This window comes from Pipra filicauda, unplaced genomic scaffold (assembly GCF_003945595.2).
Source record: "Pipra filicauda isolate LSUMZ 115617 unplaced genomic scaffold, ASM394559v2 scaffold752_size109752_pilon, whole genome shotgun sequence".
NCBI classification, from domain to species: Eukaryota; Metazoa; Chordata; class Aves; order Passeriformes; family Pipridae; genus Pipra; species Pipra filicauda.
The window spans coordinates 9,583-22,576 of record NW_024104923.1 but is presented as its reverse complement, the minus strand read 5'-3'; the positions used below and the strand labels follow the sequence as shown (position 1 = coordinate 22,576).

General features: G+C 45.0%; 1 protein-coding gene across 3 annotated transcripts; it reads left to right on the top strand.

Annotated features, from left to right (window-relative positions):
* Positions 1-1,199: 1,199 nt before the first annotated feature.
* Positions 1,200-8,625, top strand: SETD9 (SET domain containing 9). 3 transcript variants are annotated; one of them, XR_005566578.1, is made up of 6 exons: positions 1,200-1,397; positions 2,117-2,481; positions 4,217-4,340; positions 5,302-5,417; positions 6,576-7,004; positions 8,481-8,562. XR_005566578.1 is itself a non-coding variant. In XM_027718324.2 (6 exons), exons 1-6 carry the CDS (start codon positions 1,300-1,302, stop codon positions 8,566-8,568), a joined length of 897 nt encoding a protein of 298 aa, XP_027574125.1. In that variant the 5' UTR covers positions 1,200-1,299; the 3' UTR covers positions 8,569-8,625. The 3 variants fall into 3 exon arrangements, 2 of the variants coding, with proteins under 2 accessions (XP_027574125.1, XP_039245572.1); XM_027718324.2 differs by having other exon boundaries at positions 6,576-6,681; positions 8,481-8,625; XM_039389638.1 differs by lacking the exons at positions 6,576-7,004; positions 8,481-8,562 and adding an exon at positions 5,652-5,820.
* Positions 8,626-12,994: the final 4,369 nt, after the last annotated feature.

The window sequence follows — 12,994 nt, the reverse complement described above, 5'->3', positions numbered from 1 at the left end:
ATGACCCCAGTTGTAAATGCTCATGATTTGTAGCATATCTCTTCAGTCTAGGTAGGTGGGTGTGTAGTAAATGCAGCACTGATCAGCAGGCTGCATCTCCCGGTCATCATAGCCAAATACTAGGCACAAGTGTGGACAGAAATATAACAGGTTTCAGGTCTGGACTATTGATCCACTCTCTTCATGACATACGCTACAGACTTGTGATCTAAGTCTTATGAGGAGCAGCTGAGGGAGCTGGGGTTGTTTAGCCTGGAGAAGAGCAGGCTCAGGGGAGACCTCATCGCTTGCCCAGCAATCCTGAAAGGAGGTTGTAGCCGGGTGGGGGTTGGACTCTTCTCCCGGGTGAATAGTGACAGGACAAGACGACATGTGGTTCAGGTTGGACATTAGAAAGAATTTCTCCAGTGAAAGGGTAGTTAAGCACTGGAACGGTCTGCCCGGGGAAGTCGTACTTCCTGAAAGTGCTCAAGGAACGGCTGGACGTGTCACTTCGTGTTGTGGTTTCCTTGCCGTGGTGGTGTTCAGTCATAGGTTGGACTCGATGATCTTGGAGGTCTTTTCCAACCTAATTTATTCTATGATCATCTGAAGCACTAACAGCCCTCAGCATCACTAGAAGCAGGCACGAGATGATTTTGAAAAGCTGACGTCATAGTGCCGGGATTGCTCCTGGATGCAGAACTGTCAAGGAGGTGGGTTCAATCGCTGCTTCTAGATAACTTCCAAGCCACCTTTTTAATCTGGTACCAGATCTTGTCTTTTTGAATTGTTTAATATAACACAGAAGGGACACGTAACATTGTTCAGAGAGAGGTGTGCGTACTTATATCTGGAAGGGGCCGTGAGTTTCCTTTCCCGATGCCCGCGGCTCTCCCTGCTGGGGTGTCCCTGGACGCCGCCCCCCGAGGGGCCGAGTCCTCACGGGCCCTCCCGCGCCGCGGCCACTCGCAGCCAATGGCAGCTCAGCACACAAACACTCCCGCGCCGCGGCCGCTCGCAGCCAATGGCAGCTCAGCACACAAACGCTCCCGCGCCGCGGCCGCTCGCAGCCAATGGCAGCTCAGCACACAAACGCTCCCGCGCCGCGGCCGCTCGCAGCCAATGGCAGCTCAGCACACAAACGCTCCCGCGCCGCGGCCGCTCGCAGCCAATGGCAGCTCAGCACACAAGCGCTCCCGCGCCGCGGCCGCAGCACGGAATGGCCGCCGCGTTCGCGCGGGCGCGGCTGGGCCGGGAGGGCGGCGCGGGGCTGTGAGGGAGCGGCCGTCAGGCTGAGCCGGCCGGGCTGTGACCGCCATGGGGTGGGTGCTGCTCAGGGCGCTGCGCCGCCGCTGGGCAGCCTACAAGTACCGCTTCGTGCCCTGGCTCGCCCTCAACCTCCGCCGTCAGGGCAGGTGAGGCGCGGGGGGAGCTCTCGGGCGCCAGCCCAGTCCCCGCTGCCCCTCCTCGGAAGAGACCGAGGCCGCCGCTCGCGTTTGTCACTGGATAGTGGTTCGGCCTTGGGGTACCCCTTGGCTGGCATGGAACTCTTATTTAGATTTTTTAAAACGGTATTTAACATTGAAACTAGATAGGTGGATTGTTGAGGTTTGGTTTTGGTTTTTTGTAAGGTGCGTTTGCCCAATTTTAAAAGGAAAACTAGTGTTTGAGTTTAAATGACTATGACATTGTTATAAGTAACTAAACTAAAACAAGTAACTAAATTAAAGTCTCTCTCATCAGCATAACATTTATCCTCACCTCATTTAAAGTGTTGTGAACTACTTGTATTTTTTTTTTTAATAAACTTCAATAATCATGTTTCATTTTTGGTGCATTTGTCACAGAGAGCTCAGGAGGGTTTAATCTACTTGACTTGCAGTAAATACACAGATGATGGTTCTATAATAGAGCAGGCACTGGTTTGAACTAAACCCTTTTATTTCACCTTTAGATGTTTTTAGTGTTATAAACAGTTCTAATTAGAACAAACATGAAAAAAGTTAGGGGTTTTCTGAAATAACACTGCACCTAAGTTACTGCTGCTGCAAAATGGCTCTTTTCTCCTTATTTAGGAAAAAAATGTAATTTTAATATATCTTTTTAATTTTAAAATACTTTCTTTTCTTCACAGGACCCTCCGATATGTTCCTGAAAGCTCTCAAGACAAAATTATCTCTGATGAAGATGTCTTTGAGACACTACTGAAAACATTTAAAGCTCTGTTCCTAAATGATTTCAGTAGACAAGCGGATATTTTGGCCTTGCTTCCAGAAGTCAAATGTCAGTATCTGGAATTACTGACTTGGGAGCAGAAGTGGTCAAAAGTAACTTCGTGTAACCATGGGAGTCAGCAGGTGTTTAGTCCTGAGGAAGTTCTGTTAAACACACTTGGATTCACTGTTGGTAGAGACCAGAGTTCCCTCGTGTCTGCTGGAACTGGAGTCTTTGTTACCAAAGGTTTTGTGCCAAAAGGGACAGTTGTGTCAATGTATCCTGGTAATGGAATGTTCTTATTTTTGGTTTAGATATGATTTCTAACTGTTTAATTATGGATTGCCAAAGTTCATGCTTATTTTTATTTTATGGCATTTATTTCTGTCATTTCTTAACAAAATCACAAGTTATGGTGCATGAGAATATTTATAAACTGACTAGACTTGTTTTGGAAATAAGCAAAGCAATATTGGGAGGGATAATTTTATTAATTAAAACACTTCAGTACTTAAATTCTGATTTTCCAGCTGTTACAAAAGCTGTTCCAGATTCTTTAAACACAAATGCATGGGAGAAATTTCAAGTAGCTGAACAGTACAGTTTAATTCCTTGGGGTTTCCATTTTGGTTCAGGATCTGAAAAATGAGGTTCTGAGACCTCCACACGAGTCAGTAGACAAAAGCATGAGTTTCTTCAAAGCACAAAAGTATAAATTGGAGAATGAAAATAAAGTGTTCATTTAGCAGAACTATTCCGTAAAGTATGTGTGGAAAAATCAGCACTCCTCTTTCCTTCTCCTCATTTCTTGGAACTGTATTTATGTCCATTTCTTAGGAAGGTTTGTAATTCTATCGGTATGGCCCAGCTAGGAGCGCTCTGCTGACACGCTCTGAGTTTGTTTCTGTTTCATCTGTCAACAGAATCACCCCCTGCATGTGGTCTCTGGCTTGTGCCAGCACTGCGGGATCGGGAGCAGCCCGAGCCCTGGGCAGGGAGCACAGGGGAGCTGTGCCGAGGCAGGAGTGTACAGCCATTACCATTGACTACTGGTGAACTGACCAGTTGTCAAGTAACAGTCACAGTGAGTGGTCCTGCTGCTTTGCAGGTCACTTAAATTTTAGGCTCATACTAAATGTGAGCCTAGGTTCATTCAGAGTCTCCTCTGGCAGCTCCTCTAGCATTAAAAGGGGGTGGGCAGGTGAAATGCCTTTCATTTTCAAGGGAATGAAGGAAACTGCAGAGTGATGGGCTGGGTATGATACCCTGTGGACAGAGATCCTGCATTTGTGAGCAGAGCCTGCCCATGGCTTTTGCCTGGCTCCTTGTGAGGCTGCAGTGAAGGACTTCTACTGAGGGGTGCTGAAGGTGTAGTGGGTGTGAGGGGGATGCAGGACAGCAATTCCATGAAAAACTGCGAGCCTGTCAGCTCTTACTTTTCTGTGCTTGGAAGTCAGGGCAGGTTAAATCCCCTCTGCAGATTTGGGAAACGGTCTGCTGAAATAATTTCTTCTTGGTTTGTCATTTTCCATTTCCTGTACCAAGCAAAATCTCTGATGTAGGGTGGTGGAGGTTGGTGTTTCAGATTCTTTGCTGTCTGCGTGTGCTTTTCAGAATCCTGACATAGTAGAAACAAAATAGCATAGTCTCTTCAGATGTGTTTTCCTGAGCAAACATCACTTGACATTCTCCTCTCTGAAGCTGATCAGTTGGCTTTAAGGCTTTATCTACCTGTCCCAAAGATACTGAAGTCAGGCCTTCTCTCTGATGATTTCCTACAATGGCTTCCCTCTTTGGAATACCTCAACTCATTTAGTTGTGTGAGTCTTTTTGCATCCCAGAAAGTTGCATATAAAAGCCTTTAGGTTTACAAATGTCAATGTCACTAAGTGAGAAGGGACTTCTCTCCTATCCCCTCTCTCCTTTGAGTTTCTGTGTGAAGGGGACTGGATGATACCATAAGCCCATTCTAACAATTAACTTATTTTCTTCTGAAATAATAATATCTGTCTTGCAACAGGTACAGTATACAGAAAGCATGAGCCCATCTTTTTCCAGTCCCTTGGCAATCCCTTTATTTTTAGGTGCATTGATGGCATCCTTATTGATGGGAACGATAAAGGACTATCAAGATCAGTGTACAGGTAAGCAAAAGAAATGGGGGATTGTCACTCATCTGATTTAAAAGAGGGGTACTAATAGTCTCAGTTCCCTGTTGTCTTACCCTAAATTGAGTTTACATGATTGTCATCCACCTGTGTATATCTCATAATGCAAACAACACAAGGGTGAAGAGTTGCTGGTTGTGATCCTTTATTGTGTCTTTGTCTGTAACACCAGAGAGATGAGTTTAGATGTACTGAGACTTTCTTGTAAAGAAATTAGTTTTAATAAGCAGGATGTAGCATAAAAGGAATTAAATGTTTCTGAGCTGTTACTCAAACCTGCCTAGTTTGGCCCATCAAATCCAACTCCCTGCTCCTGGCAGGACTGCCTAAAATCAAACCATAGGACTAAGAGCATTGTGTAGACATTCCTTAAACTCCAACAGACTTGGTGCTGTGACCACTCCCAAGGGGAGTCCAGTGACCAGTCATCCTCTTGGTGAAGAATCTTTTCCTAATGTCCAGTCTGAACTTTCCCTTACACAGCTAGCCTGGACTGCTTTAACTTACCTTAAAATATAATTTGTAGCAATTTTTGTTTAAATATGACATGAAAAGAAAATAGTAACTAGCAAAATTATCTAAAATAATACCTAGTTTGAATATTAATACCTACTAATACCAGATTTTAATTTTGGGAGTGAATTTAGGGCTAATACTGTAATGAGCCTTTGCATCTTTAGAGGTGAGTGAGATGAGTTGACGCTTCTGTGACAGTAACATTTGATGTTGGTTTCTGGAAGAGTATGTGGTAGTTTTGTGCAGATTCTTTCACCAGAGTCTGAGAGACACCACACACCAGAGGGAGGTTTAAATACTCTTTTTAAAGTATCATTAAGGTGTTGATCTGCAGCAACTGTGGCCATTTCTACAGGAGGAAGTAAGAAAACCTGTTAGGTGAAGAAGCAGTGATTCACACTGAGGCTGTTGGTCATTTCAGGTCTTGCAGGAGGAGAGATCAACTTGGCCCATTTCAGATGAGTGATGAGAGCTGGCTCACTGATGCTCCGCAAAACCCACTGGCAGTGGGACAGTATGTCAACAACTGCTCACATGGTAAGTTTCCAGGTAAATTTTTGAGGCTTGAGTTTGTCTTTATAGATATAAATTACTTTGGAGGTAACACAGAGAATAGGATACTGATCTTAGGGGACAGTAGTCCTGTTTAAAACAAGATAAGCACTTACGGGATAAAACGTTTCTGAGAGTTTTTGTCACAGTTTGGTGTTGGAATCCTTCAGTGCAGCAGTGCATCAAATACCCTTGTTCTTTTCTCACTAATTCCCCCAGTTTCCTTCCTGGTAGAATGAAAGGCACACACCCCAAAATGTGAGATGGCTGGATAGGATATCTGGCAAAGGTCCACCGGGCTGAGACAGAACACAGAGTTTCAAATCAAGCTTCCCAGTCTGGTTCCAGCAGACTTCATGAGAAAACCAAATGCACAGTGACATATACAGTAAGATTCTATCACTGCTCATTTTGAACCGTTTTTTTAGACTTCCTTATGTTTGTGCACAAAATCTATGAAACTGTTGGTATGATCTCACTGTTGGACCTGAAGAAGGGAACTATTTATTCTGTCTCACTGTTGGTCTTAAGTAATTCATGGGAATGGTTGTGATACATGGAAAGTTGAATTGATACCATACCTACCATATCTAGCTTCTGAGTGGCTTTCATAGCCTGCATTACACTAAAGATTCCCTGACTCCAAGTAGCATCCAGAAAAGTTGCTGGAGTAGCAAACCAAGTATGGACTGGCACAGACAGTCCCATGAAACTGTTTCTTCCAAGTCCAATGCCCATGAAGTAGATTTCCCTCTTTCTGCTGGACAGATTGGGATTTCCTCCCTGGCTGTATTTCTGACATATTTTGACACTAGAAAAAATTTTTTCAGTATTTTTTTTAACAGTAAAAGCAAACATTGTGTATTAACAACATTAGCAGTGCTGTAAGCTATCTCTGGTGCTAAGCAAGTTGTGCCTCCTCATATACAAGTTGATAATCGAGTCAAGCTCCTGTAGTTGGTTGTGTAAATTCAAAGCAGGACTTCAGGGGAGTGCAGTAGCTCCCAACAGAGGAGCGGTTTTCAGTCCTGATGAAGCATCTGGCATTATTGTATCAGTACATTTGATGTTTTTACAGATCTTTAAGCACTATCTAATATTTCCTTTGTATTATAGAGACTTTTTTTTTTTTCTTATTTCTAGAAAAAGCAGCAAACGTGTGTTATCAAGAGTTTGATGTGCCGGAACATTTTCCAATAGAGCTGAAACAGTACCTTCCAAACATCGTCTACAACCATGATGTAGAGAGGTTGGCAGCAAATGAAAGAGCTCGTGGATTTGTATGATACAAGCATACTGCATGTGTAAAAAAAGACAGACACAGTTGAAAAATAATATACAGTATGAAGATGAGTTACACAAAAATGTGCAACTACATGGGAGAGTTAGCTCTTTGAATAGACTGAGTTCAGTTCCAAGACTGTTTGTTCCTTTTTCCGCATCTTCGCAGATGAGTTCGGTGTGAAGACACGGTTTTACAAGCAGTGATTGGGTTGCTCTGTAGGGCAGTTCTTCTGAATCCCATAAAGCATTGGTTATATTTTGCTTGTATTACAGTATTGGAGGTTTTAGGTATGTATTTCAGATGTAGTTAGTGATCTTTAAGCATTCAAAGCCCTTCTGAGATAGTTCAGGTTTAGACTTCTTACTCTCCTGGTTCTCCGTGTCTTCTGCTTATGTGACAAATAAGCTGAATTTTCAAAAAGAAACCTAAAATTATATTGAGACAAGTGAAGTACTATGAAGTATAAAGGCATGTGACTTTTAGTTCTAGTACACAATTACAACATCCTCATTATGATGTGGAAATTCACCTTTTTTTGGAAATTAAAACACTTGGAAACCTTTCTCAGATAATCTTCTTCATTTCAAGGATGAATGAGGATTTTAGAGCAGATCATGTGAACTTTTAATGTAATTCTGGAGCTATTTTAAAACTCTGAAATTAGAGAAAGTTATGGTGCGTATTGGCAAATTGGCTTTTCTGATTAAACTTAGACTTTGTTGAGGCAAGGTTTAAGATGCCCTTGTAACCTGCAGATAATTAAGTAAATGCTAATAAAATAACCAGTAGGACTGATTTCTGATGAAGCATGGATGCTGTACTTGAAGTGTGAAAGCAGAGTGAGGAGAGATAGGCTATGGGACCTTTTCAGGAAGGGGGAATTTTGCTCTCTTCCTTGGAATCTGTGGAAGAAAGTATGGTCTTTCAGTCATTATTTCTCCCAGTGTACAGCCAGTAGACAAAAGATCGTATCTGCTTCCAGCTGCTTGGTTTGATACTGATATATACAATGCTGGCAGCATGTGTAATCTGGTTTCTAAGTCTTTTTCTGTCTTGTAAAAGAGTTCTTACCTTTTGTTTGGTATGTTTCAAAATGGCCTCACACTAAATTTTTAGTAGTCAGACTGTTTGGGTTGATGCTGTTTTTCTGGTTGATCAGCATCAGAAGCATGTGCTCTCCTTCCTAGAGTAGGTATTTCAGCTTTAGGGCATGGTCACTTACTGAAAGGAAGTTGGGGGCGGTGGGTTCCTAAATATATCTGTAAGAAAAATGCCAGCCCCTGATTTCAGCTTGGAGTTTATGGAGAAGTCACCCATCACTGTAGATTGAAGCAGATCTCTGATGCAGTTCAGTGCTGTCTTCCTGGGTATTGGTGGGCTTGGAGTAGCTTTAGCCAAGTATCACCTGTGGGCAGGTGTGTCTAGAGGAATGGTTTCTGCTCCATGAACTTTGATATAGCTTCTCCTGTCTGAGTAAGTCTTGACCAATTCTTTTCAATTCTGAATAACTGTATGAGTGAAAACATTATTTGCATACCTACATAGGCTGTGCTTTTTTGGTAATTGTATTTGTTTTGTTTATATTTGCTGTCCGTATTTCAGTGTTGTTTTTCCATGGTCCCTGCCCTGCATTATGCCTATTACTCCCAAAACTAATCTAGACAAAGCCATTGTTTTAACTTCTTGAAATGAAGAATTAAAAAAAAAATCAAAAGGAAATATAATTGTTCACTTTCACATGTTTTCTTATCCTTTTTTTACAGCCACCTGAGGTGTGTAGTTCTTGTCACTCTCAGAGACATCAAGCAAGGAGAAGAACTTTTTTCAAATTACTACACTGTTGTCAGATGAATTAATTGATTCAAGACTGAGGAAATCTGTGTCAATAAAATATGTACTATGTCTGTACTTCAAGCTTCATCATCATTTTTACTCAAGGGAAGGGCTGTAGCCTCTACCATTTGGAGAGCAAGCTGAAGGCTTGAATTTCTCTGAAAAACAGTCCACATTCAATGCACAGGTGAAGGTTTACCCATTTACATCATTAGGTTCTCAGCTGTCTGCTGTTGTTCTGCTTACTGGTGTTCAGCTGTCCATATGGTAGCTTATAAAATTAAAACCCAAGTTCTGGATATGTCATTAAATCTACTCAATTGCACAGTTGTCTGTAACTGGGACTCGGGACATAACTTTTAAAAATAACTTCCCTCATAGTTCACAGTACTTACTAGTTCTGGTTCTCAAGTTCTTGGAGCTGACCCCTTTGGTATCAGCTTCCTTTTAAAAAGTATTCCAATGCTGCGAGTTGGCCTCTGGATGACAGTGCACCATGCAGGCACAGCTGAGGGGCCCACCAGCATGGTTCCAAAATGGGCTTCATGTTAGGACATCTTAGCCACTGGCTTCAGTCCTGCCTGTCCTGGGCTAGGAGGAAGGGTGGTGTGTGTCTTGAAGCCTTGTCCAGTCTTAACTTTAGTGATTCACTGAAAGTTTCCTGGCATGTGGCAACTTTCATAGCTTTTATTTTCAAAGACAGAGAGCATCATGTTGCAGTGTAGCTGGAGGAAACAATGCCAACCAAGTGTGCTGTGTATTTTTTTAATGAGTGGCTGGTATAAACTGATCCAGGTATTCCTACGTTAATTCTTGCTGCTGTCTGCAAACTGCAGTCAGAAAGATCATCCCAGTATACTTACTGCAAAAGTCCAAGCAAGCCTCCCAGTGACTTCGTGGTTGGCATAAGCTCATGAGAAAGGAGCTGGGAAACGGTGTGCTGTAAGGAATCAGGAGTGGCTGGGGCAGCCAGGGTGCCCTTGCTTGGCTGCTGAAGCACCTGGCCTCCTTTTCAGAATGCAAAGCTGTTGGTGTCTGTGTTACTTGATCCGTTTCCAAGCCTGAACCTTGTTTTCAGATTCATTTTGAAGTCCTTTGCTGCCAGAGCAGGCTGGCTATTTCAGCAGGATTTAAATAGCAGAGCTCTGAGGTAGTAGCATCTGGCTCTGCATGGGTTGTGCAAGTTTTATGGTGATGCTTTGGATGACTTCCAGTGACAGTCCTTATGTCTTCACTGCATGGTAACAGATCAGACAGTGATCTACTGAAGTCTACTGAAGAGGATGCTCCTCCTCCATGACTCTGAGGACCCCTTCTCTCCTAAGCTGGCCCTTCTCCCTAGCTCTCTACAGGCCTGTCAGCCTGACCTCAGTGCCTGGCAGGGTTATGGAGCAGATCATCCTAAGTGCAATCACACAACACCTACAGGAGGACAAGGGATCAGACTCAGCCAGCACGGGTTTAGGAAGGGCAGGTCCTGTCTGACCAACCTGATCTCCTTTTATGAGCAGGTGACCCGCCTGGTGGATGAGGGGAAGGCTGTGGATGTGGTCTGTCTGGACTTCAACAAAGCCTTTGACACCGTCTCCCACAGCATGCTCCTGGAAAAGCTGGCAGCCCATGGTTTGGAGAGGGGCACTCTGTGCTGGGTTAGGAACTGGCTGGAGGGCCGGGCCCAGAGAGTGGTGGTGAACGGGGCTGCATCCAGTTGGCAGCCGGTCACTAGTGGTGTCCCCCAGGGATCAGTGTTGGGCCCAGTTCTCTTTAATATCTTCACTGATGACCTGGATGAGGGGATCAAGTGTACCATTAGCAAATTTGCAGATGACACCAGGTTGGGGGGAGTGTTGATCTGCTGGAAGGCAGGAGGGCTCTTCAGAGGGACCTGGACAGGCTGCAGAGATGGTCTGATTCCAATGGGATGAGGTTCAACAAGGCCAAGTGCCGGGTCCTGCACTTTGTCCACAACAACCCCATGCAGAGCTACAGGCTGGGGACAGAGTGGCTGGAGAGCAGCCAGGCAGAGAGGGAGCTGGGAGTTTGGATTGACAGGAAGCTGAACATGAGCCAGCAGTGTGCCCAGGTGGCCAAGAAGGCCAATGGTATCCTGGCCTCTATCAGGAACAGTGTGGCCAGCAGGACCAGGGAAGTGATTCTTGCCCTGTACTCAGTGCTGGTGAGGCCACACCTGGAGTACTGTGTCCAGTTCTGGGCCCCTCAGTTCAGGAAGGATACTGAGGTGCTGGAGCAGGTCCAGAGAAGAGCAACAAGGCTGGTGAAGGGACTGGAGCACAAATCCTATGAGGAAAGGCTGAGGGAGCTGGGGTTGTTTATCCTGGAGAAGAGGAGGCTCAGGGGAGACCTCATCACTCTCTACAGCTCCCTGAAAGGAGGTTGTATCCAGGTGGGGGTTGGTCTCTTCTCCCAGTCAACCAGCAGTAAAACAAGAGGGCACAGTCTTAAGCTGTGCCAGGGGAGCTTTAGTTTAGATATTAGGAAGAAATTCTTTACGGAGAACCCCATTCAGACCCAGAAGCACTCAGAAGCCAATTGGGCATGTTGCTGGGAGCAATGCAGGAGATTTAAATGGCTCTAAGGAGCACAAGCCACTGACAATGATGGCACAGTATGATAGGGAAGGCAGGGAGGGCAGGACATGGCAGGGTGAACAGAGTATGGCAGTGAGGGCAGGGCACAGCACTTTGCACAGCTGTTCACACAGGAAGGGCTCCTCTTTGACCACCTGGGAGGAGCTAGTAGAGGCAGATAAACAGACTCAGTATGTGATGGAAAAGAGCTCGAAAAGATCCTTCCAGCCCCAGTCTTATCAGTGTACTAGTTTAAGCTTTTTCAGTTGTGGTGTTGACACGCCGCAAAGCTCAGTCCCTTAGAGCTGTGGGAGTCACTGAACTCCCAGCTATGTCAGAGGCCTCCAGTCAGGCCTGCTGATGGCAGATGCAGCTCTCCAGGTCACAGGTTGCCAGGAGCACCTGCTGCCTCTTTGTGAGGCTGTGACAGAGGAACAGTTCTTTTGCAGGTGTGCCATGGTTGAAGAGCTGTGTCACCAGGGGAAGGAGCTACAGGAAGAAGTGAACAGGCTACTTGGTATTTGAGTGAACATGCAAGAGACTGACCCATTATTTTCAGAGACACTACAGTCTCAAGACTCTCAGGAAATCCAAATCTCCATTGTAGTGGAGAAGCAGGTGGACTCAGAACCCTGAAATGTAAATAGTCAAGGATCTGTTGAAGATGAAGGCTGGAAGGAGGTCACTGCACATACCAGGAGGAATGTTCTTCCTCCTGGAAACTGAATAAGTAGGAGTAGTACCTTCTACAACAGGTATGAGGCTCTAGAAGGCCACACAACTGATGAGGTGAACAAAGGTCCCTCTGGCATAGAGGAGCTTCCTAAGGCAACACCAAACTGTACCCTGCATCACAACCTCCTCTGTCAAGAGAAAAAGAAGGGTAGTTGTAACAGGTGACTCCCTTCTACGGGGAACAGAGAGCCTGATATGCAGATCAGACCCCATCCACAGGGAAGTCTGCTGCCTCCCAGGGGCTCAGATAAGGGACATTACTGGAAAACTCTCCAGTCTAGTAAGGCCCTCTGATTACTGTCCACTATTGGTTGTTCAAACCGGCAGTGACAAAATAACAAAGAGAAATCAGAGGGCAATCAAAAGAGACTTCAGGGCTCTGGGGTGATTGGTAAAGGGATCAGGAGCACAGGTAGTGATTTCCTCAATCCTTCTTGTAACAAGGAATAATATTGATAAGAATAGGCAGATCCCTCAGGTCAATGAGTGACTCCGAGGTTGGTATAATCGGAAAAATGTGATTTTTTGACCATGGGATAATCTGCTTAATGCCTGGTCTGCTCATGCCTGCTGGAACGCACCTTTCTCAGAGGGGAAAAAGAGTTCTAGCACAGGAGCTGTCAGGGCTCATTGACAGAGCTTTAGAGTCGCTTGGAAGGGGGAAAGGGACAAAACCAGGCTGGCCAGTGATGAGCGATGTGATGGTGTGCCAAAATTTGAGAAAACCAGCACTTAAGAGGATCCCTCAGTCTGCCTCAAGAGGTGTTGGCTACAGTGTACCACACCTGAAATGTTTCTACACCAATGCACGCTGCAAGAGCAACAAACAAGAGGAGCTCAAAGCTTTGGCCCGGTCCAGAGGTTTGACATCATTGGCACAAGTGAAACCTGGTGGGATGAATCCTGTGACTGGAGTGCCCTGTTGGATGGTTACAGGCTCTTCGGGAGGGATAGACAGAGCAGAAGAGGTGGAGGGGTGTTGTAATGTAGTGGAAGGGTTAGAATGTATGGAGCTCACAGTCGGCAGTGGCACAGTTGAGAGCCTCTGGGCAAGAATCAAGGGGCAACCAAATAATGAAGACGTCGTTGTGGGAGTCTGCTATAGACCTCCCAGCCAGGAC

Excerpts from the sequence above, each read along its gene's own strand:
- SETD9 (XM_027718324.2), top strand. The coding sequence starts at position 1,300 with ATGGGGTGGGTGCTGCTCAGGGCGCTGCGCCGCCGCTGGGCAGCCTAC. Across the intron at positions 1,398-2,116 it reads AACCTCCGCCGTCAGGGCAG|GACCCTCCGATATGTTCCTG; the intron begins GTGAGGCGCGGG and ends TTTTCTTCACAG. Across the intron at positions 2,482-4,216 it reads AGTTGTGTCAATGTATCCTG|GTACAGTATACAGAAAGCAT; the intron begins GTAATGGAATGT and ends GTCTTGCAACAG.